The sequence below is a fragment of the Mycosarcoma maydis genome, chromosome 1, assembly GCF_000328475.2.
Source record: "Mycosarcoma maydis chromosome 1, whole genome shotgun sequence".
NCBI lineage: Eukaryota > Fungi > Basidiomycota > Ustilaginomycetes > Ustilaginales > Mycosarcoma > Mycosarcoma maydis.
Genome location: NC_026478.1, coordinates 2,344,734 through 2,366,657, shown reverse-complemented (window position 1 = coordinate 2,366,657; position 21,924 = coordinate 2,344,734). Strand labels below are relative to the sequence as shown.

The following is a 21,924-nucleotide window of genomic DNA, read 5'->3' as shown; positions in this document are numbered from 1 at the left end:
ACACGGCAGCCTTTGTTCCGCACAAGGTCCTTTCAGCCTATCAGCGGTAGCACATTCAGCAATCAAAAAGCACGCTTCCAACCTGTAACCTTGTCCAGGTCCACCGTTTTACGTTTCTCTTCCGCAAGCTGGGCGTTGCCCTTATCCGTCTTTCGAAGCGTGCACAGGGAGAGGAAGTGTTCATTGCTTTGAAAGTACCTTTAGAAACAAGTTTGAGCAAATGCATCTACAGCCAACGTGATGTGAGGAAACGCATGCAAAGTGAATGGATTGAAGAACGAGAATTTAGGGGGAAAAAATGAAAGTGTTCGATTTTCATGTCGAATAGGTGGTCTTGCGTCTAGTGACAAAGGTTATCATCGACACATCATTGACCATAGTAGCCGGGAGGCGGCACCTGTTGTGGCATGTGCAGGTTAGCCGTACTGCTCATCGCCGAGGCTTCACCATGAACGCCTGCGCCGCGATTCGCTTTTCGCACGCGCAGTTGACGAGCAGGCCATCCAGCATAGACGGCGCCGGCTTCGGCAATCTCGCCCGATGCCACCAGCGTGTGTTCGAGCAGCATCGATCGAGGCTCCATGCTGGCTCCCGAAAGCAGACGGCTGCCTGTCCGCATAGCACATCCATCGCCAATACGCAGCTTGTTCAGGCTGAATCGTCCTCGCGAGTTGATGTGCGCTACAACCGAACAGTCGTCGATGCTGACCCGATCGCCCATCGAAACCAGCTCGGGCTCAGTCAGCTGAAGCGAGGGCTTGCCACCAGCCCAGATGGCACAGTCCTTGCCAATTTTGGCGCCCAGCGCGCGTAGATACCAAACCGCAAATGCCGTGCCAGAGATATTGCCGTAAATGTGACCGCCGAATCCGCGTCCCAGAAGCTTTTGCAATGTGAGGTGAAGCTGCCAACGCTGGCAGTACGATGACTTGTCCCAATCGTAGCGGCCCTCGCGACGTCGACCGATCACGGCCCACTTGGTTCCAATCGTCCACATGAAAGCCAGCAGCGCCTGGATGGTCAGGATCACCACAAACAAGATGGCGATCATGGCGTAGATCAGACCGGGTCGCCACCAGTGGTCGTCGAACAGGTATCCGATCGGAGAGAACTCAAAGTGCTTGCGCAGAACGTTGAGCACCAGCACTGTGCCTACAGCTGCCGATGCCCAGTAAGCCGAGGAAAAGATGGTCATGCCTACGTTGATAACCACCAGCATGAGGTAGGGGAACACAAAGAAGTTAGCCTGTCGCTTGTAGAACGCGCGTCCGAATGGTGTAATGGTCTCCTCGCTGCCATCGCTTGTGTAACCTTCGCTTTTCTCGGCGACAGCTTTGCCGAAGCTGACCGCTTCACCGTGCTTGCAGCCCATCCAGACACTGCCCTCTTCGTAATGGCCGTTTCGACGAGCCAACGCGCCGGAGCCCATGACACACTGCTTGCCAATAATAGTGCCAGGAAGCAGCACAACTCGATCCGCAATCATGGCGCCACGTCCGACCCGCACACGCGCCCAGCCAATGCTGTCCGAGGTGAAGACCTCCGAACGCGATCCAAACACTACATCGTCGCCAATTTCAAGCAATTCGGGGTCGGGACAGTAGATGCTAGATCCAGGCCAGTAGACCCGCTTACCAACACGTGCACCCATAGCGCGGAAGATGACCGAGGTCATTTCGTAGTGGGTCCCCAAGATGGCAAGAGCGCGACGTACGCGTGGTTGCGAGAGGAGCTGTTGGTTCATCCAACGACGGAATAGTGCATACTGCGTGGCGTTGCGCATCGAACCTTCCTTGTTGAGGCCAAGAATGCGTTTGACGCAAATGCCGAGCGCAAGATTGATGAGCGGCGGCATACCGTTTCGTACAATGCGAGCGACGTAATGCCAGCCGATACGACGCGGATAGGCAAACCAGGCGATGACACCCTTGACACTGTCGTGATGGTCGAACGCGAACGGTTGCGAGAGAAGCATGAAGAGAGATGCGAACCAGGGCACATAGCAGGCGAAACGAACAAGGAAGATGATGGGCCAACCGATCAGCACCATCAGTGCCCAGTGCGGCTGAGGCGCGTTGTTGCGGTTGTAAGCAGCGAAAGCGTCGGAAGAGGGTTCCTCGTGAGATGAAGACTGAGGGCCCCACACGGTGCCATCAGCCAACCTGGCACCAGGCGAGATCTGTGTAAACGTGTTGACGACGCAATCGCGGCCGATGATGATGGGCTCGAGTCTAAAGTAGCCATCGCGCTCGACGCAAAACCCTCGAAGGAGACACTTGTCAATGCGGGCACCGTCGTGGATAGTGATCAGGTCGTGCTCGCCAATCTTGGCAAACTGGTCAATCTTTACGTCCGAGCCGATCTGCATTCCGAGCAGGCGGTAGTAGGTCTTCTGCAGGCCGGGCGTCATTGCAAACAGACCTTTACCGGCGGTTTTGAGCGACTGGTTGACAATCCACCATCGGAGATGGTAGTTGCACCACATCGGATACTTGCCAGGTCGGTAGCGGCCAATGACGACCCACTTGAATGCAATGGCAGTGATGGGACAAATGATACGACTGGTGAGTCTAGCAATCAAGATGGAAGCTAGCAGGGCACCGACTCGCTCCCAGAAAATGTCACGGATGTAAAATGCAGAAAAGGCGAGTCCGTGTAGAATAACGGTCCAAGTCCAAGCAGCCTTGAAGGGGTAGAAAAAGAGGAACGGAATGGCCTGGATAAGGAGAACCCAGGGATGTGTCTGGCTGCGCGGCTTGTAGCCGTGGCTCTGGAAGGCGACATCCTCGTCGTCCTCGTAGCGATGCGCGGCGTACGTTGCTCCAAGCGTGTTTTTGTCGTCATAGCCGTCGTAAAAGTCGTCTTCGTCTTCGTCTACGTCGCCCTGCTCGTCATCAATCAGATCAGCGATGCCCGCAATGGTCGAGTTGTTGAAGAGAGTCGCCACTTCGAGCGAGACACCTGTTTCTTTACGAATCAGATGGACGAGACGACCGAGCAAGAGACTGTTGCCGCCGAGCAGGAAGAAGTCGGACTCGGCGGTGATGGATCCAGCTTCGGTATCGAGCAGACGTGCGATAATGTCGCGGACGATGAGTGCAGTGCGGGTCATGCTGGAAGCGTTCTGTCTTCGGACCTCGGCCTCCATGGTGTCAAAGTCAATCTGGCCGTGGTTCTTGGCCAAAGGTTGTCGGAAGACGTGCAGAGGGTTGGGTACCACGTATCCGTGCAGCACCTGTGCCAGCGCTCGGTCGATGTCGGCGGCATCGTAGTCAGCATCCTCCTCCACTTGAATAAAGGCCTCGGGAGAACCATCGCGACGCTGGCGGACAGCAGCTTCGATGATGCCAGGGATGCGGTAGCAGGCGCGCTCGACGGCTCGCACATCAACTGTTACAAGGTTGCAGGGGATGGGCTCGGAAAGTGGAACCTCTTTGCCAGGGGCTTTGGCCTCAAAGTGACGCTGCAGCGGTGGAACGTCGTCCGAGAGCGGTCCGATGCCAAGGCGTGTGCCGAGTTTGATACGCAGCGGCTTCCCGGCTTGATTCTTGGGAAGATCGTCCATATAGACAGCAGCAAATGGCCATTTGGAGGGATGGAGGTGAGATCGGAGCATGTTGTGCAGCTCAGCGAGACCGACGCGGGGCTGGTTGGGAACTGGCACAATGACGATACCGATGGTCTCTTGTAGTACGTTGTGTTCGACGGAGAAGGCAAGGCATTGCTTGACGCGATCGGAGCAGGCCTGCGTGATGGCCTCTTCGACTTCAAAGGGGGAAACGACTTCACCACCCTTGTTGATGATCTCCTTGGATCGACCGGTAATGTAAAGATAGCCGTCGGCGTCCATGTGGCCCATATCACCCGAGTCGAACCAGCCTTCGCTTGAAAATGCCGAGGTGTCGAGCGGTTCGAACGGGTCGGGCGATGTTTCGTAGCCTGAGAAGGTGGGCAGACCTCGGACAGAGACGGCACCGGTTTGACCGACGGGCAGCTCGCGCTCCTTGTCGAATGGATCTCGGATGGAAAGATCTGGACCGCAAGCAACACCGGAACAGCCTGGACGGTCGAGCTGGTAGTTGGTGGGGGGCGAGGCGATGGGCATGCATTCGGTCATTCCGTACGAAGGGAGCACAGCACAGCCGGCGAAAGTCTCCTTGAGCTGCACTGCGAGCGAAGGCAAAAGACCACCTGCGGCGTTGGCGATCATCTTGATGTTGGTCTCCTTGGCGGCGTCGATGCCTTCGGGTTTGGAAGCGAGGATAGCATGGTGCATGGTGGGTGCAGCATAGTACCAGGTGGCGCCGAGCTGCTTGGCAAGCGGCCACCAGGCATTGGCATCGAAGCCAGCGCACATGATGGCGCTACCGGCCGAAAATACGGGAGACCAGAGGTTGCGGACGATACCGCCAACGTGGAAGAGGGGCATCATGTTCATGTTGACGCTCTCTGGACGAAGATCCCAGGAATAGACGACACAGCACGTGCCGACGATGAGATGGCGGAGCGAATATGGAACGACCTTTTTCTTTCCCGAGGTACCGGAAGTGTGAAGAACGAGACTTTGGTGTTCGAGACCGTGGGGAGCGGAGGGACGTCGGCCAGCGGTGGATGCAATGGCCTTTTCGCCGAGCAAATGCATGTCGAAGAGACCAGCCGGACCGGAGGAGCGAGGCTCTACAAAGATGATTTCCATGTTGTCCTGGTCGCGGAGCGTGTGCAACTCGAGTCGCTCTACGGCGTCTCTGGTGGTGACGACAGCTCTTGCGCGTAGGCGGACAGCGTCGTCACGCAGTTCGCCAGCCGTGCAACTGGCGTTGACGGGGGCACATGTGTGATAGGCGGCGACAGAGAGAAGCGCGAGTGCGTTTTCGGGGCCGGTTGGGAGCGCCATCATGACACGGTCGTTGGGGCCGAGGGGAGAACGAGTGGAGGAACATGGTAGGATAAAGTTGGAAACGAAAGATTTGATGTGACGATGCTCTAACGGTGGGCGGGAGAGATCCGGCGACCAGAGGGCTGGGTTGGAAGTGGAAGGCAGACAGTCGATCAGCGTCGAGATTCTGCCATTGTCTGTGACGTGTTCGGCGATGTGATCACCTAGCGATTTTGTCTTTGGCCTATTTGGCAGGCTATACAAGAAGCCAAGGGGGAAATCGGCGCTCATGCTGGGCCGGCCCTAGCGCAATGGAGCGTATGACGGGAGGGAAGGGAAGACAGAGAACAGAGAACAGAGAACAGAGAACAGAGAACAGAGAACAGAGAGCAGAGAGCAGAGAGCAGAGAACGGAAGGTGCGACAGCTTTTGGAGCGGTGCTTGGGTGAGCACGCGTTGGCAGACGCCGTGAGTCAAGCTAGCGATGCTGGGCGCAAAAGTTCCGTCAAGTCGATCGTGCTAGCCTAGCGTGGCATCGGATCAAGGCGAATCTGGTGGGCACGGCAGAGCGGCTACGAGATTGTCTGAAGCGGAGGATCCGAGGCAAGGGAACAATCAGGCTGAGTATATACGTTGGATCGGACAGGTCGCAATGCAAAAAGTCATCCGAAGGTGATGCGCCCAAACGAGATCGGCTGTGTCCAGTTAGCTAGAGAAGGCGTAGCGTTGAACAAGTTGTGTCGACGAGGAGCAGAGGAGGATGACAAGATGAAAGAACAAAGGTGAAAGGTACAACGAGTGAGGATCAAGTGTGACACAAGATCGAGCCGGTTTGCATTTGCGAATGGCGAAAACTTGAGTAGCCTGCGGAGTGTGATGTTCGGCAGGACAGGCAGACGCTGAGAGGGAGCGCCAATCGTGAATGGCGAGATGAGACAGCGTGAGCGTGTGTGAGTGTTTGTGTGTGTGCGTGTATGTGTGTCTGTGTGAGAGAAAATCAGAGTGTGGGCGTGGTTGTGGTTTGTGTGGTGAGGCGCCAGTCGTGAGTGTTTCAATCTGCTGGAATTCACGATTCGTGATTCTTGCTGGCCTGGTCGTACCGCATGTTACAGCACGCAGCTTAGGGAGCAGATGCACGCGGCGCCCCTCTGCCCCTCTGCCCCTCTGGATCTCTCGTTGTCGTTGCGCGCGCGTGTCTGCACATCACGACTCACGGCTGGCTGTCATGAAATCCAGTCAACCACATTCGTGATTTCTCACGCTTGTACTCCGAGACCAGAGAGTCCTGTCAAATCGGCAAGACGCTGCATCAGCAACTCATCGCGGCTGTGTTCTGCCGCCGATGCTCGCGGTTCATTTCAAAACAAAAGCAAAAAGGAACGAAAAACAAAACAAAACTCACCACTCACCACTCACCACTCACCACTTACCACTTGAGAAATCACAAATTGTGAATCGTAAATCGTGAATCGTGAATGCGACCCTGCGAAAAAGCCCACAGACATGCACCGGGCTCTTGATGTCTGTCTGGCTTGCACACTGTCAAAGTGCTCGATTGATTCACATCTGGCAAAGATCGTCGTCAGCTCGGCAGACCCCTAGCGAGCCCCTCAGCCCACCCCCATCCCCATCATCCTCAAGGACGTCGCTGGCGACACCAACTGCGAGAAGATGCTCTTGCATACTCGACAACTGATCCTGTGCTGCTACTGCAAGACAGCTGAGGCCGCTTGGCTGCAACAAAGCGGGAGCAAAAAAACCCTTACCTGCCATACGCTCAGCTAAAAGCCGTCCCGGTCCTGGTTACACATGTTCCTGTTTTCCTGTGTTGAATCGCTCTTTTCTGTCTCCAGCCTCTCAACCGGCGCACAGCTTCTGCAGGCATAAGCGTCGGTAGGAGTCGATTTTGATAGGTGTTGCCCAAATATGAAAGAAACGAGGCAAGCGATAGCACAGTCGTGAGTGTCGACATGCACTTCTGAACTCTGACACAGCAGGCTAATTAAGTAAATTGAAAAGTGCCGGCTCGGCCTCTCGGAGCATGTGCATCATGCAAAGTCCAGGTAACTGATCCTCGCCCGCCACGGACTTGGTAATCGTGAATATCTCATGCCACGCACGGCGACCAAAGACCTTCCAAAGGCACACATCAACTCCACCATCCGATTCCGAACGTTTTTCGACGGATGCAAGGGACAGACCAAAGAGCAAGATGTCAGCCCTAGCCAGAGCGACCTCTGGATTGGCTGCAAGCACAAAGAGGGTGCCACGCTGGTTCATATCGTCACAGGACGCCGGCGTTTTCAGCCACGCGGAACATTCACGATTCGTGATTTACACAAAACGTAAACGAATCGTGAATCACGAATAATCACGAATCACGAATCACGAATCACGAATACAGCAACAAGAGAGACGAAAACCGTGAATCGTGAATCACGAATGGAAGCTGCATCTAACATCGTTTTGCACAACATCATCCTTTGTAGGGTTTGTCGCCGTAACATTTTGCTCTTTGCCACCGCCAATCGTGATTGCAACCGAAAATTTCTCTTCCTCTTTCGCGCGAGACATCGCTCAACATAGCACCGTCTCGGCCTTGTAACCTTAGCTGACATGACAACTCAATCGCGAATCGTGAAGTTCTGCTGCGTGGTGCACGCGGAAATCGGAGAAGCGCAGGATGCCTAGAAACGTGAATGCCACCACTTCTCGGCCAAATACTTCGAGGCATACCGGGTCACAACCTCGCTTGTCCCGGGCGAGCGAGAATGGAATGACCAACGTGCCCTTCAAGTATCGCATGAGGAACACACCACACCAGCGGCAGTCGTCCGCACACTGCAGTGGCAGCTGAGGTTTGGTCTTACCATGTACGTCCATGTGCGACTGTCTCCCCAGCTCGACCTTACATCTGTTATAGTCGCTCGCTGACGCGCCTTAGACTGCTCTTAAAGCCGCAGTTAGTCTTCGCCTGCTTTCCTCAATCTAGTTGTTACCTTTGTACTCATCTCGTGCCATAGAGCGTACGGGTGTGACATTTGTGACACATAGACGTGACATAATGAGTTAGACGATATCTTGGCAGAAGCGCAATCACAAATAAACGTTGCGAATGAGTTTCTTTATGGGCAACGGTGGTGAAAGGCGGCTGGCTGCACAGCAATGGCAAGTAGTCATAGAGTGCTTGCGGTCTTGCACGAAAAAGGATGTTTCCGGACTTGTCGGAAGACTTCGGCCTCAAAAATCAAAAACGGCCTGAATGACGACAAGGTGTCAATCATTCTCTTGACAGTCAAAACTCTCGATTGGTAACGCTAAGCAAACGCTCTGAAAGAGCAAAAGGAAAGATACTCAAAACGACGGTGCTTGAATCGCCTTTTGTTGGAATTTGTCACATCCCCTTTTTTCTTTTTCTTTTTGGTCGGTGTGGAGCTGAGATAAAGTAAGGCTGCTCGAGCTTTCAAGCGACAACGAGCGAGACAGGCAGTGGAAGAGACATATACCGGTCAACCATCCGCGATTGATTCACACAATTGGATTTCGGTTTTCTGGCCGGTTCGAAGGTCTCGTCGGCTTCCCCGCTCGTTGCGTGCGTCACTCGGCTTGAATCTTATGGAGAGCGATTGAAAATCATCCGTGATTCATGACTGTGGATCCAATCAAAGTTGGCACAAGCCAAACGCTCGCTTGAGCCAAGTCAGCACAGCTGCGTAGGCGGATCCAAAGATGAACCGAACCGGCCCAGCCGGTCGAGGACCGCTTTAGCTCGTTGTTCATCTCCGCGTTAACGCCCCCAAGCAGATACTACACTATCTCGCCCTACCTGATACTGGTCCTGGTTGTTCTACCCTTCCTTTCAATCTACCATCATCGTTGCCACAATCAAGCACCCCCACGCACTTGCGATCCAAAACCAAACCTCGCGTTTCCACCTGCTCTAGTCGCTGGATCGCTCCCCTCTTTCACGTCAGCCGTTGCTCCTTATGACACTCATCGGCTTGGGTCGTTCACAAGCACGCTCGTCTGCTACCCGATTCGCTTTCTCTGCCTCTTCCCTTACATCTGCTGCTTCGGGCAATCCTCTTGCCGCTGCCGTCGCCATGTCACGCTACTCTTCCACCTCGACCAAGAGCGATGCTCTTGGCAATGGTCCCATGTACGAGGGTCAGAGCGCCATGCCTCACCTGCCCGTACCGGCTCTCGAGCAGACCCTGAAAAAGTACCTCCGCAGCACTGTGCCGCATCAGACCAGCGAGTCGCTCGCCAAGACCGAAGCTGCCGTTGAATCGGCACTGACGGGAGCCGATGCCAAGCTCGTCCAGACGCTCCAGCAGCGTCTTGAGGACCGAGCCACCAAGGAAGGCCGCGAGAGCTGGCTCAGCGAGTGGTGGAACGACGCTGCCTACATGGCGTATCGTGATCCGGTTGTTCCCTACGTTAGCTACTTTTACGCCCACAAGGATGACAAGACGCGCCGCACCGGTCCCAAGCGTGCCGCTGGTTTGCTCAAGGCCTTCCTCGCCTTTCGCCGATTGCTTGAGACTGAGCAGCTCGCTCCCGAAAAGGGCAAGACTGGTCCTCTCTGCATGAGGTCGTACAAATGGATGTTTAACTCGAACCGCATTCCCGAAAAGCCGTCTGATACGGCAGTCAAGTACGATTGGCAGGCCAACAACCACCTCGTCGTGCTTCGCAATGGTCACTTTTACGAGTTTGACCTTGTTCACAACGGACAGGAGCTCAGCGAGGCCGAAATCGAGTCGCAGCTACAAAAAATTCTCTCCGACTCTGCCTCGAGCCAGCCCGCTCGCCAGCCCATCGGTGCTCTTTCGTCCAACAATCGTGACAAGTGGACCGACTCGCGCAAGGCGCTCGCTGCGCTCCCTGGCAACCAAGAGGCGTTGGAGCGTATCGACAGCTCGGTTATTGTGGTCTGTCTCGACGAGATCGCGCCTCATAGCCTTGAGTCGACCGCATGGGGTCTGTGGTGCGGTGACGGCAAGAACCGCTTCTATGACAAGCAGCAGATTATCACATTTGCCAACGGCAAGTCCGGTTTCATGGGTGAGCACTCGATGATGGATGGCACGCCCACGCTGCGTCTCAACGACTTTGCCCTCCAAGCGCTGCAAGCTGGCAAAATCGACCTCGGCAGCTCGAACCGCACTGACCTGCCTGCGCCTAAGCAGATCCAGTTCAAGACGGACAAGACCGTCGAGGCAAAGATTGAAGAGAGCATCAAGGAGTTTAACGACCTCATGGGACGTCACGACCTTGCAATCCTCGACTTCCAAGGCTACGGTAAAGGCGCCATCAAGAAATTCAAGTGCTCACCTGACGCCTGGGTGCAGATGGTGATCCAGCTGGCTTATTTCAAGATGTTCGGCAAGCCTTGTCCTACGTACGAATCAGCGCAGACGCGAAAGTTCAAGTGGGGACGTACCGAGACCATCCGTTCGGCCAGTGTCGAGTCGTTGGCTTTCTGCAAAGCCATGGAATCGCACAGCGCTTCGGATGCCGAACGATTTGAAAAATTCCAGGCGGCTGTCAAGCAGCACCTCTCCTACGCTACCGCCGCTGCTGATGGTCAAGGTGTCGACCGTCACCTGTTTGGTCTCAAGAAGCTGCTCAAGCAAGGTGAAAAGGTGCCTGCTATCTACGAGGACCCCGCATACGGTTTGAGCGCAACGTGGAAGTTGTCCACCTCGCAGATTTCATCCGAGGTGTTCGCCTCCTGGGGCTTCGGCGAGGTTACACCGGAAGGCTTCGGATGTGCTTATGCCATCAAGGAGAACTCGTTGACTTTCACCCTCACTTCGCTCAAGCTGGGGGCGGCTGACCTGCGACACTACATCAACGAGGCTGCCCTGGAGCTGCGCGACCTTCACTTGAGACTCCAGCAGAACGAGGCTCCTAAAAGCAAGGCTTAGGCCCGCGTTGATTCAAGAAGCCATCCGGGCGTTGGTTTCTGGCTCTGTACAGAAAAGTCGACTTGCACAATAATAGAATCTTTTGACAATCGCAGCAGACGTGAGGTGTGTGACGTGTGATGACACATGGGTTACAGACTTGTCGAACGGTGTCGAAGCGGTCAACAATCGTAAATCGTATAACGTTACAGTAAGTTATTCGGTTTGGGTGTGATTTTACGGCCACATTTATTACTAGCCTTTTTCGATTCAGGACTTTTGTGACTGAGGAGCTGAAACGAAAGCGAGAAATCGCGAGTGAATCACGAACCACGAATCACGATCGTGAATGCCGAAAAATTTGCCGGTTTCAGGGTTCAACGACTTGTTCCAACTCAAGCTCCTCTACACCTTGGGGAAATCACTGGTGACTGGGTCGCGGCTACACTCCTTGTCTCTATGGCCCACGCTTGACTTGATCGACGCTTGGAACGCACTTGAGCGGTGCAAAGAGCTACTGACAGCGCGAGAAGGAAACACGTTTACCGTCGGACGTCAACATGCTGCCAAGTCTCAACGGAGCTGTGTCGAGTTTGGCCGGGAGGCGAGTAGGAAGCTCGTTGTACTCTGTTGGACGGTGTTCTGCGACAATTGCTGGTGGAGCCTTAGTAGTGTCCAAGTCGAGGCCATCAACGTCGTTGGTAGCGTGCCGACGGTTCACGTTGTGCGTGCCGAGGATGGGAGATCGAGCGGCTTCGAGCACGTCTGCAGGTACTCAAATCGCATGTGGATCAACGGCCGAGACGTCGACTGTGACCTCTTGCACGTCGTCAGTGGGGGAAGCATCGGGATTTACACCGCGTCAGCAGTTTGCTCTGCCGACGACCACGCCTTCCTGGTACGCAGGGCACATGGCACGAGCGATTCGATCGATGCCGTATCTGCTCGCTCGCTATCCACCGCCGCTCGTGATCGAAGCACGCGATGCTCGTCTACCACTGACCTCGATCAATCCGGTCTTCGAGCGCTTGCTTCGAAAAGCACCCACCGCAAACGACCACCTGAACACGCCTTCACCGCTCACTTCAACATGGCGTTCGCGTCGTCTGATCGTATACCTCAAACGCGACCTCATCTCACCCACCGCTGAAGCAGCGATCCTGTCTTCAATGAAGCAGGTTGAACCGCACCAGTCAATCCTCTTTATCGACACGCGCTCAGATTCCGACATCAAAAAGGTTCTATCCTGGGTCCACCGTCAAGCGAGGCTCGTCCATGCCGACGACTCAGTGCACCGTCCACCGGTCTCTGAAAAGGCAGAGCGCAGAGCAAGGAAGGGTCTCTCGGGCGCGTTCCGTTACACACCCACGCCGGAGGAGGGGGTCAGATTGTTGATCCTTGGGATGCCCAACGTGGGCAAAAGCAGCTTGTTGAACGCTCTCCGCAGGGTCGGTGTGGGCAAAGGTAAGGCGGCGAGTACGGCACCGCATCCCGGTCATACGAGGAAACTCACCGGAACGGTTAGGATCAGTAAAGCTGGTCCGTCCAAAGTCGAAGCTGAAGACGCACCAGTACGAGCTAGAGGGTCTCGTAGAGACTTGAAAGACGATCGAGAATCCATAAGTCAAGAGTTGCAAACCGGAGGGTTTGTCATTTCCAATCCGGATTCGACGCCACAGCATACGGAGGGCAAGGCGGATAAACCCACCGATCCACCGATCTACGTCTACGATACACCAGGTGTGATGGTCCCATTCCTCGGCCACGGCGCGGACGGCTCCGAGCGAGGGCTCAAACTAGCTATTACAGCAGGCATCAAGGATTCGCTGTTTGACATCCAGCTTCTCGCCGATTACCTTTTGTACCGCCTCAATCTTCGTGCTCGCAGCACTACTTCGGATCAACTCCCGGTGTACATCCGTAACCTACCGCTATCCGTCCCTACCTACCTGTCCACATGTGATGATCCGCACGGTCGAACGAATTCCATCCACGAACTTCTCTGGCATGTCGCAGCCAAAGCGCCCGGTTCACTGCGCAAAGGCAACGTCAGAGATCTGGATGCAGCAGCGCACTTCATGTTGCAACACTGGAGATTGGGCAAATTGGACAGCAACACCGAATTGGATCTGAACACCGAAGATGCCGATGAGATACAGACAAAGATTCACGCCTTCTTCAACAACGCTCAAGTCACTCAGGCTGCACCTGCTGCGATCACGTCTGCAGGCGCACATGTAGCCAGCGAAAACCGCGACGGTGCAAGAACAGGACCAAGCAAGACGCAAGCCAAGAAACAACAAAAAGCATCCGACGTCTCGGCCAGAAAACGCAAGTTGATGAGCAAAGGTATCGCCGTTGGTGCCACCCGCAAGTCTTCCAAGCGGCCAAGAAGCGGAACCGCCAATGGGAAGAGCCGAAAGCGATGACGTACACTCACACCACATTCCATCACACCTGATCGAAGAGTCGATACAACCATCATACTTGTAAACGCTGCTGCATCTGTATTAGAAATTTTGGACAACGCTGCAGCAGGCAAGCTTTGGAGTACAGTTAGCTCGACAACGTGCACGGACAGGATCGTGTGCAGTCCAAGGTTGCCTTAGTTCTTGGCCTTGTACTCGGTGGGACCAAGCATGAACTCGGGCCTGACGATCTTTTTGAACTCCTCCTCGGTCATGAAACCCAACGCGACGGTAGCGTCGACCAACTTTGTGCCCTCCTTATGAGCCTTCTTAGCGGCCGCGGCGACATTGTCGTAGCCGAGATGCGAGTTCAAGATGGTAGCAAGCATGAGACTTTCGTTGAGAATCTTGTTGATCGTGTCCCTGTTAGCCTCGATACCGACGACGCAGTTCTTGGTGAAGCTGCGAGCGCCATCAGCGAGCAGACGGATGGACTGGAGCAGGTTCTTGACCAAGACCGGCTTGAAGACGTTGAGCTCAAACTGACCGTACGAGCCGGCGACCGAGATGGTGGTGTTGTTACCCATGACCTGAGCAGCGACCATGGTGAGCGCCTCGCACTGCGTGGGGTTGACCTTGCCTGGCATGATCGACGAACCCGGTTCGTTCTCGGGCAAGCTCAGCTCTCCCAGACCACAACGAGGTCCCGAGCCGAGGTATCGGATGTCGTTAGCGATTTTCATCAACGACACAGCCACTGTGTTGAGAGCACCGCTGGCTTCCACGATCGCATCGTGAGCTGCAAGCGCTTCGAACTTGTTCTCTGCGGTCTCAAAGTGCAAGCCGGTGATGTTGGAGATCTCGGCAGCGACTTTCTTGTCGAAACCGATGTAGGTGTTGAGACCAGTTCCGACAGCAGTACCACCCTGGGCGAGCTGCGAAAGACGAGGAATAACCGCCTTGACGCGCTCGATACCGTTCTCGACCTGCTTTACGTAGCCAGAGAACTCCTGGCCGAGCGTCAAGGGCGTCGCGTCCTGCAAGTGCGTACGTCCGATCTTGATGATATCGTCAAATTCGGCGCGCTTGGCGTCGAGCGCGGCGCGAAGCTCCTCAAGAGCGGGGAGGAGCGACTTGGTGATCTGGGTGACCGAGGCGACGTGCATGGCGGTGGGGAAGGTGTCGTTGGACGACTGGCTCATGTTGACGTGGTCGTTAGGGTGGACGGGTTTCTTGCTGCCGAGCTCCCCGCCGAGGATCTCGATGGCACGGTTGCTGATGACCTCGTTGACGTTCATGTTGGTCTGGGTACCTGAACCGGTCTGGAAGACAACAAGGGGGAAGTGGCTGTGGAGCTTACCGGCAATCACCTCGTCGGCAGCCTGGCAAATCGCATCGGCGACCTTGGGGTCAAGACCGAATGACTTGTTGACGGTGGCAGCCGCCTTCTTGAGGACACCAAAGGCCTCGATCAGCGGCTCGGGCATGCGCTCTTGAGGTCCACCAATGTCAAAGTTTTGGAGCGATCGCTGGGTCTGAGCGCCCCAGTAGCGGTCGGCGGGCACCTGGAGGGGACCAAACGTGTCCTTTTCAGAACGGAACTTGCCCTGCGACATGATGAAGGCAGATGAAGCGAATCCTCGAGCGACGATGGGAGTAGCAGAGGCAACAGCGAGACGCGGTGCGACTCGAGCAGATGCCTAGAAATGCGAGAATAGGCAGAAGGGAACGTGAATAGAGTTCGAGGGGGTGTCAGCGAGGAAAGGACGATGGGAAACGACGCGGGGATGGTAGCGAAATTCAAACAAAGCCAGCTCAAGAGAAGCAGAGGAAGGCATGGACGAGGCTCATAACAGTGCCAGGCGAGCTCGAGCGGCATGAGTAAGCGAACGGGCCAAGCCGTGACCTTGTGTATGTGTCCACATCCTCTCGCGCCCTTTTCTTTCCGCAGAGTGTCATGCACTGCCGCATCTTTCCGATGGGAGTGCTTCGCCCTTTCTGCAGTCTGGGATCTCCGCCATTGCCGCATTTGCTACTCCACAGATTCAGGTGCCCGCATGCATGAAGTTGTATCGCAGAAAACATGCGGCATCGCAAGGAAGAGAATGACTGCTGCTGCGGATAGTACCAGCCGGAAGTGCCGACTGACTTGGCGCTGGCGCTTTGGCCAGCCTCAAGAGCGGACGCCTGTGTGCATCGAGATCGGGCAACATTTATCGGTTCCAAAATTGATCCAATTTTCACCGCGAGCTCTGAGGTGGACAAATGTTGGCGCGGCGCCGTGCTTCGCTACCCTTCGAATGCTCCTTCCAATGCCCAGGCTGCGACTGCAACTGTCGCCTGCTGCTATCGCTGCTGTTATATCTGCTGATTGAGTTTCCGAACGTGCTGCAGCGAAAAGAGCTTCGTACTCACCCTGAGGGATCGAAGAGCCACAGATCGAGCAACCATTTTGAATGTGAGCGGGAAGGTGGTGTTCGCAAGCGGTCGGAAAGAAGGATGGAGGAGATGGATCAAGAGAAAGAAGAGACACGAGTGAAAGAAGGTGGAGATAATCGGAACCAAGCAGCAAAGGTCTTCCGTGCGAGCCTTAAGCCGCGCTCTCACACTCACGACTCCTCGGAAGCACTCTTTCTCCTTTCTGCTGAATGCAGATGTTCGCTGAAAGAGCTCGCACCTAACTTGTTCCCGTCTGGTTGCCGGTCCCATGATCTGTCCTTCTGCCAGCCAGTTCAAATGTGTACATGTGAGAGCCATCGCGCGAACCAGCTGCTCACCGCCAAACTCCAGCATCATCAACGCCGCAATCACTCTTCTCTCTTGATTTCAGCACTCCACGACTGCGTCCATGGCCACGAGTGCACTAGCGACTCATTTCATTAGTGTCCCCACCCTTGGATCCGAGTGCAAAACACATTCGTACGCATGCTCCCCCTCACCTCGCACTCTTTCATAGCGCAGCACGCGCAGTAAGCACCGAATTTGGGCACACGGAAACGTTCGAAAAATCTGCTTTGATCCGTGATTTTCCGACATCGCACAGCGCACCCGAGCCCAAACCGCATCGTTAAGACCGAGAATCCTCCACTTGCTCGAGACGGCTAAATATTTTTGGCAGAGGCAGTCTAACATCTTCATACCTTAGGCAGCTTTCACGTTTTCGTGATATCATGTTAAAACGTGCGCACTTGATGGAAATTACGATGGGATTACATGGTGCGGACGAGTTGGCCACTGCCGGCTTCAGGAGAAGCCGAACCACTGACTCCACTTGCCAGAGCCGCCGGCATTGTGTTTGTGATGCTCGCTGGGTTGTGGTTTGTCATGGAGCGATACTGCTCGAACAAACACGTCTTCCAAACCAGTCGGCTTTTGTGGCTCCCAGAATCTCTGCGGACCTAGCTGGAAGTCGTTGTATCTCGAAGAGCGAGCTGCACCGCTCCGCATTGAAGATGGGGTTTGATTGGAACCATTGAAGAGATTGGGCTGCTTGAGTGCTGCTCTTTGCGATAACTGGCTCGACCATGAGGAAGCGGGCTGCCCACCCACATGGATAGGGTCTTGATCCGACTCGTCTTCCCAAGATTGAGATGTTCGGCGAGCCACATACGTTGCGGCATCCTCCATGACAGCATCGCCATCTGCATCGCGATCCACCCGAGGTATTGTGACTTCTTTTTCAGAGACAGGATTATGATGATTGTCCGGTGCTGCATCGAATGCCAAAGATGGTCGTGTAGCTTGGTCGTCCAAGCTGAGGCTCAAAAGCAAAGCGTCGTCATTTCGAGCCGACATCTTCGATGATACTTCGTCTGAAATGATCGGTCGCGATACGAGCTGCAGAGGCGTCGGCGTCCGAAGTCCAATCTGAAACGTGGCTAGCGCTGTCAAGCCTACTTCGCTCACCAACATCGACACAGCTGCAAGCTGATAAAGCTCCAGCCCCCGCTTTCCCGTACCAGATTCGATCCACTCCAATGCCACCATGAACAATCTGGGCGACAGAGATGATGAGAGCGAGACAATAAACACAGCTAGGCGAAGGGCGAGGATTATGCACTGCGTGGCATACCAGAAGCCAAGGCCCACAGGCTGAACGCGCAGCTGCCGTGCTCTTGCGCGATCGATTCGACGTCTGAGGGGGTCCGGTTTGGAACATGCGGCGAAGATCCCGAGTAGAAGAAGTAGCCATACTATTGTAGCAGCAGCGTTCAAGACTGAAGCTGGCTCTTCCTCGATGTGCTTTGCTTTTCGGTGCATTTTCGTGGCAGCGCTGTTGGGCCACAGCAAAACCCATAGATACACCATCCATAGACAGGTGTTGGTGAGTACGAAGAAGCCCATCGCTAACGGAGAGCCGCTATCTAAACGGACAAACTTCTTAATAGGACTTCTCACGCTTTCCCATAATCGCCTTGGTGAGACGACAGAGGGCGGAGGCACTGGGATTGCTTGGGCGGGTCGAGTGTCCGGAACTGGCGATGAATGGTGAAAAGGATCGACAGAGTCGCCATTGGAGACTTCCTTTTTGAGGTCGAGCCACTTGCCGAGGCTCCAACTGCGAGCAAACTGATCGCGCTCCGTGATTCTCTGCTGCACCTCGGGTGCGCAGTCAGAGCAGACTGGCGGGTACCTCGAAACTAGTGATGTTTCGTATTCAGGAAGGCATCGGAGCTTTTCAGCATATTCTGGATCCTCTTCACCTGGCAAATAGTCTGCTAGCATATTGAGGGTGAGAACCTGGTTTGTCCGGCACGTGTGGCAAAACGTGAAAGTGCTTTTGCCATTGGCACCCGTCTGTGGAATCTTCGGACGGTAGCTTGGCGATGCTGAGGTGGGTATGGTAGTCTGAGGACTTGTGTGACGCAGCAACAGACTTCGGTCGCGGTTCCAGGCTTCGTCCCACATTGGTCTAGTGTATTGCTCGACTGGCGTTCCGTCTTGATTGGCGACATTCTGGCACTGGCAGTTCGAACAGAACCAGTTCGCAGGTGTGCCGGTGGAGATAGTTGAAGTGCTAGGCGATGTTGATACGGCGTGTGGAGGTTGAGGTGTATCACTTGATCTGCCTTCATATGCGCTGTGCGGATTGTAAGGCGGCAATATGATGCTGGTGGTGCAGCAAAAGAAGCATTCTCGTTGCGGATAGCCAGATGCAGCCCTGGCGGTCCATGGCAGAGGCTTCCACATGGTGGCCGAGTACGACACTCTGCCTGTCAATCTCTTTCCATTATCTCCAATTGAGCGCAGTGTTTGTGAGTGCTGACCATAGACCAATGGCAGTGGCAGTGGCAGGACCTTATGATGGTGGAGATGGTTGTTCCAATCAGAGTTGGATGCTTTTCAATCCAAACACACTCATCCACTTTTTTGGTCGGCTCGTGTGATTATTCAGGGTCCAGTCACCAATTATTGGGCGGATTCGCGCTTAAGTTGAGTTATTTTGCAGTCGTGAGTCGTGAGTCTTGCTGTTGAAATTTTTGAGTTCTTCTCGTGTTGTATATTTTCGTTCCCCTTTGGCTTGCCACCATCTATCCTGTCGACCGTTCGTTGCTCATTGTTAACGCTCAAGAGGCAAGACTTTCAACCGACGTAGTCCGCCCAGAATGAAGGCAGTTCTCCGCTCGACGACTCTGCTACCATCAGTGGCGAGGCTGCAACCGAGAGAAGCAGCACACCTTCGTCATGTATCCTCGACTTCTTCCACCAGCTCGTCCAGAGCAGCGGCTCTGGCAAGGGCAGCTGAGGTCTCTACCACAGCTTCCGAAAGACTCGCAGCAGGAGGACCACCCATGATGGGACCGTCCTTCACTTCTCGTCAAGACGCCAACAAACTCGACTCTGCGCATCGTATCCTCTCAGACCACGATCAAGCAAGCGCTCATCTCAATCTGAGCTCATCTCAAGCGCGTCGCTCTAGAGCAGCTCGGTTTGGCACCAGTCGACACACCACCTACTCTCCGTCTTCTTTCGTTTCAGGCTCCGCAGCAGAGGAACAAGAAGGACGAGATCGACTTGCTCTAGCATATGCTTCACCCACAGGCACCTCTACATCCTCTATATACTTGCCCGAGTACGTCGTTTGGGCCATCTCGCAACTTATCACTGCCGCCAACGATCCCAAGCTCCTCCGATCCGATCATTTAAAGCTGGCACATCTGACGGATCCACAAGAGCACATGGCTGAAGCAGCGCATATCCCACCGAAACGATCATCACTCTTGCATCTGGCAACGGTGTCGCCACACCGATATGCTGCGATTCTTGCGGTGTTGTCAGAAGTGCATCAAAGACTATCGACATCTGCTTTGACAGAAGGGAATAGTGCAGATCTAGAAACAGCGCTGCCAAGATGGACGCCGGACACTGTGCTCGATTTCGACTGCGCCGCTGGCGAAGGGCTATGGGCTGCAGCACACGTATTCAGGCAAGACGATACAGATCCGCACAGTCCCACTTCTGTGCATCAGTACTATGGATTCGATCGCCGGCCCAACCTGCTCAAAAGCGGCAAGAAGGTGGCGCAGAGCTCATCGTCGAATGTCTCCCCTGCCGAGCCAACAAAGGCTGGACGAGAGGTCAGGCTCAAAGACGAGGGCGAAGAAATCGTCGTTGATGGCATCACGTATTACGAGCAAGAGGACTCTGTACCGCAACAAGACGCCGAAGCCGAGCTTCAAGAGGCAACTGAAGCCTCTGACGAGCCGGCACTCGAATACTTTGCCGGACCTAAATCGGCGATGGCTCCGGTCTGGAAAAAGTTTCAATCCGTACCTCTGGCGCACGATCTGGCGTCGATCGGCTCGTCTCGCTCACTCGCACTCTCGGCGTTCGCTTTGAGCCTGATGACCAACGATAGTAATCGGTTCGAGGCGGTGCAGGCTATGTGGGATTCCGGCGCGCAAGTGATCGTGGTCATCGACCAGGCTACACCACGAGGATTCGCCAGCGTCGCTTCTGCGCGTGCCCAGCTGCTGCAATTGGGAAAGTCGTCCGAAGGATCACATGTCGTCGCCCCCTGTTCGCACGATAAACCCTGTCCGCTGCTGCATCCTTTCACGATCAGCTCTGCGGTCGCTTCGGCCGTGGGCGCTCGTTCTGATACCGGAAATCCGGCTAAGAGCAACGACGTCTGCGCATTTACTGCCAGGTATCATACACCGACGTTTTTGAGACGAACCAAACACTCGGATCGAGGAGAGGAGAACGTTGGGTATAGCTATGTCGTCGTTCGTCGCGGATCTAGGCCGAGTCTGGTTGGTGAGGCACAGAGGAGGTTGGACGCTGCGGAACGCGGCCAAAATCAAGACGGGTTGGAGGAGATGGTAGAACAGTTGACGGTGGAAGCGGGTAAAACCAAGGCCGGAATTTTGGATCTGCTGAGGAACGCGAAGAAGGCAAGTTCGGAAAGGAAAACGTTGCTGGAAGTGGACTCGACCGAGGAGCTCATTTCAAGCGAACAGTTGATTGCTGCTGACGCCGATGCTGGGCCGATGGAGGCGGAGGCGGAGATGTCGGATTCACAAGCGATGGATGAATTGCTCAGAATGCTGCCTGATGCGATCAAGGCTGAACACACCGCTTCTGCTAACAACGACTCGATCGATTCTTTGTCATCGTCTTTGACGCCGGAACAGCTGGATTCAATCATGGCATCTGTACGATCGACGCTTTCGTCTTCGACCATCGGCTCTACCTCGGCCACACCCGCATCGATCGAGGTGTCCGAAGACGATTCGACCGCATTAACGCTTTCTGCACCTTCGGCCTCATCGGAGCTGGCCATGCGGCTCGAATCGTACGCATGGCCACGACTGATCCGCTCGCCTCTCAAGAAAGGTGGTCACGTAACGCTGGATGCGTGCTGTGCAACGGGCAACATCGAGCGCTTCACGATTTCGAAAGCGTGTGGCAAACAGGCGTACCAAGACGCGCGCAAAGCGAAATGGGGTGATCTGTTCCCGCATTCGAGTCGTAGTCGCAATGTTATTAAAGTGCTCAACCCGGTCACTGCATTGGAGATGCAAGGAGAAGCAGCGCAGTTGGAGAATCTGACGCTTCGTGCTCCGAGCAAACTCACCACCACTCGATCTGCCTCGAATCCAGCTCGGTTCGACGTCATCGGAATCGACTCGGATCAAGACGCAAATTCCATCCTAGCTGAACTGTTCGACGATATGCCAGATCTCGTCCCCTCAAAGTTGTCCAATGTCGATCGTGCACTCGCCTCGTACCGGCTCATTTCACCAAACCTCATCACTCCCACTAAGAAACAAATCAAAAGACTCAACATCAACTACGCCCAAAAATGGAACACCATCTCCACCGCCAAAGCAGCCAAACTCGCAAACATCAAGACCAACGTGAATACGCGTCAACCTCTACCCTCCCCACCTGCACTTGACGCACAAGACGACGGTGCAGATGCATTCACCAGCAGTCTACAGTCAGCAGGTCGTGGAGAAAAACGGGTCAAGGAAACAAGATCGTCTCGAAAAAAGAGCCGTGGCGATTGGGATCAGGAGTTGTTCGGAGCCTAGCATTTCAAGTAAGTTATCGTACAACTCCAACATCGACGAGTATATATAACAAACGGTATATTAGAAAATCGAACAACTGTGCAAAGCAACCATCAAGTCAGCCACGCTGCGTTGGTGCGCAAAAAGTGGCATTCCAAACAAGAAAGACGGGAGACAAGGTGGTGTGTGATCTTGTGCAAGAATGTGGT

The 21,924-nt window shown here is 54.7% G+C and overlaps 6 protein-coding genes across 6 annotated transcripts; 3 read left to right on the top strand and 3 right to left on the bottom strand.

The window, feature by feature from the left end:
• Positions 1–367: 367 nt before the first annotated feature.
• On the bottom strand, positions 368–5,167 carry UMAG_00790 (uncharacterized protein; the record flags this gene model as incomplete). The annotated part of the gene is made up of 1 exon (XM_011388261.1): positions 368–5,167. The coding sequence occupies one exon, from the start codon at positions 5,165–5,167 to the stop codon at positions 368–370; it is 4,800 nt and encodes a 1,599-aa protein (XP_011386563.1).
• A 3,695-nt stretch (positions 5,168–8,862) lies between these two features.
• Positions 8,863–10,809, top strand: UMAG_00789 (putative carnitine O-acetyltransferase; the record flags this gene model as incomplete). Its single annotated transcript, XM_011388260.1, has 1 exon — positions 8,863–10,809. The coding sequence occupies one exon, from the start codon at positions 8,863–8,865 to the stop codon at positions 10,807–10,809; it is 1,947 nt and encodes a 648-aa protein (XP_011386562.1).
• A 539-nt stretch (positions 10,810–11,348) lies between these two features.
• UMAG_00788 (uncharacterized protein) lies at positions 11,349–13,217 on the top strand (the record flags this gene model as incomplete). Its single annotated transcript, XM_011388259.1, has 1 exon — positions 11,349–13,217. The coding sequence occupies one exon, from the start codon at positions 11,349–11,351 to the stop codon at positions 13,215–13,217; it is 1,869 nt and encodes a 622-aa protein (XP_011386561.1).
• Positions 13,218–13,393: 176 nt separating this feature from the next.
• Positions 13,394–15,647, bottom strand: UMAG_10787 (putative fumarase FUM1; the record flags this gene model as incomplete). The annotated part of the gene is made up of 2 exons (XM_011388389.1): positions 13,394–14,896; positions 15,612–15,647. The coding sequence occupies 2 exons, from the start codon at positions 15,645–15,647 to the stop codon at positions 13,394–13,396; spliced, it is 1,539 nt and encodes a 512-aa protein (XP_011386691.1).
• A 792-nt stretch (positions 15,648–16,439) lies between these two features.
• On the bottom strand, positions 16,440–18,386 carry UMAG_00786 (uncharacterized protein; the record flags this gene model as incomplete). The annotated part of the gene is made up of 1 exon (XM_011388258.1): positions 16,440–18,386. The coding sequence occupies one exon, from the start codon at positions 18,384–18,386 to the stop codon at positions 16,440–16,442; it is 1,947 nt and encodes a 648-aa protein (XP_011386560.1).
• Positions 18,387–18,802: 416 nt separating this feature from the next.
• On the top strand, positions 18,803–21,736 carry UMAG_00785 (mitochondrial 37S ribosomal protein RSM22; the record flags this gene model as incomplete). The annotated part of the gene is made up of 1 exon (XM_011388257.1): positions 18,803–21,736. One exon carries the CDS (start codon positions 18,803–18,805, stop codon positions 21,734–21,736), a length of 2,934 nt encoding a protein of 977 aa, XP_011386559.1.
• Positions 21,737–21,924: the final 188 nt, after the last annotated feature.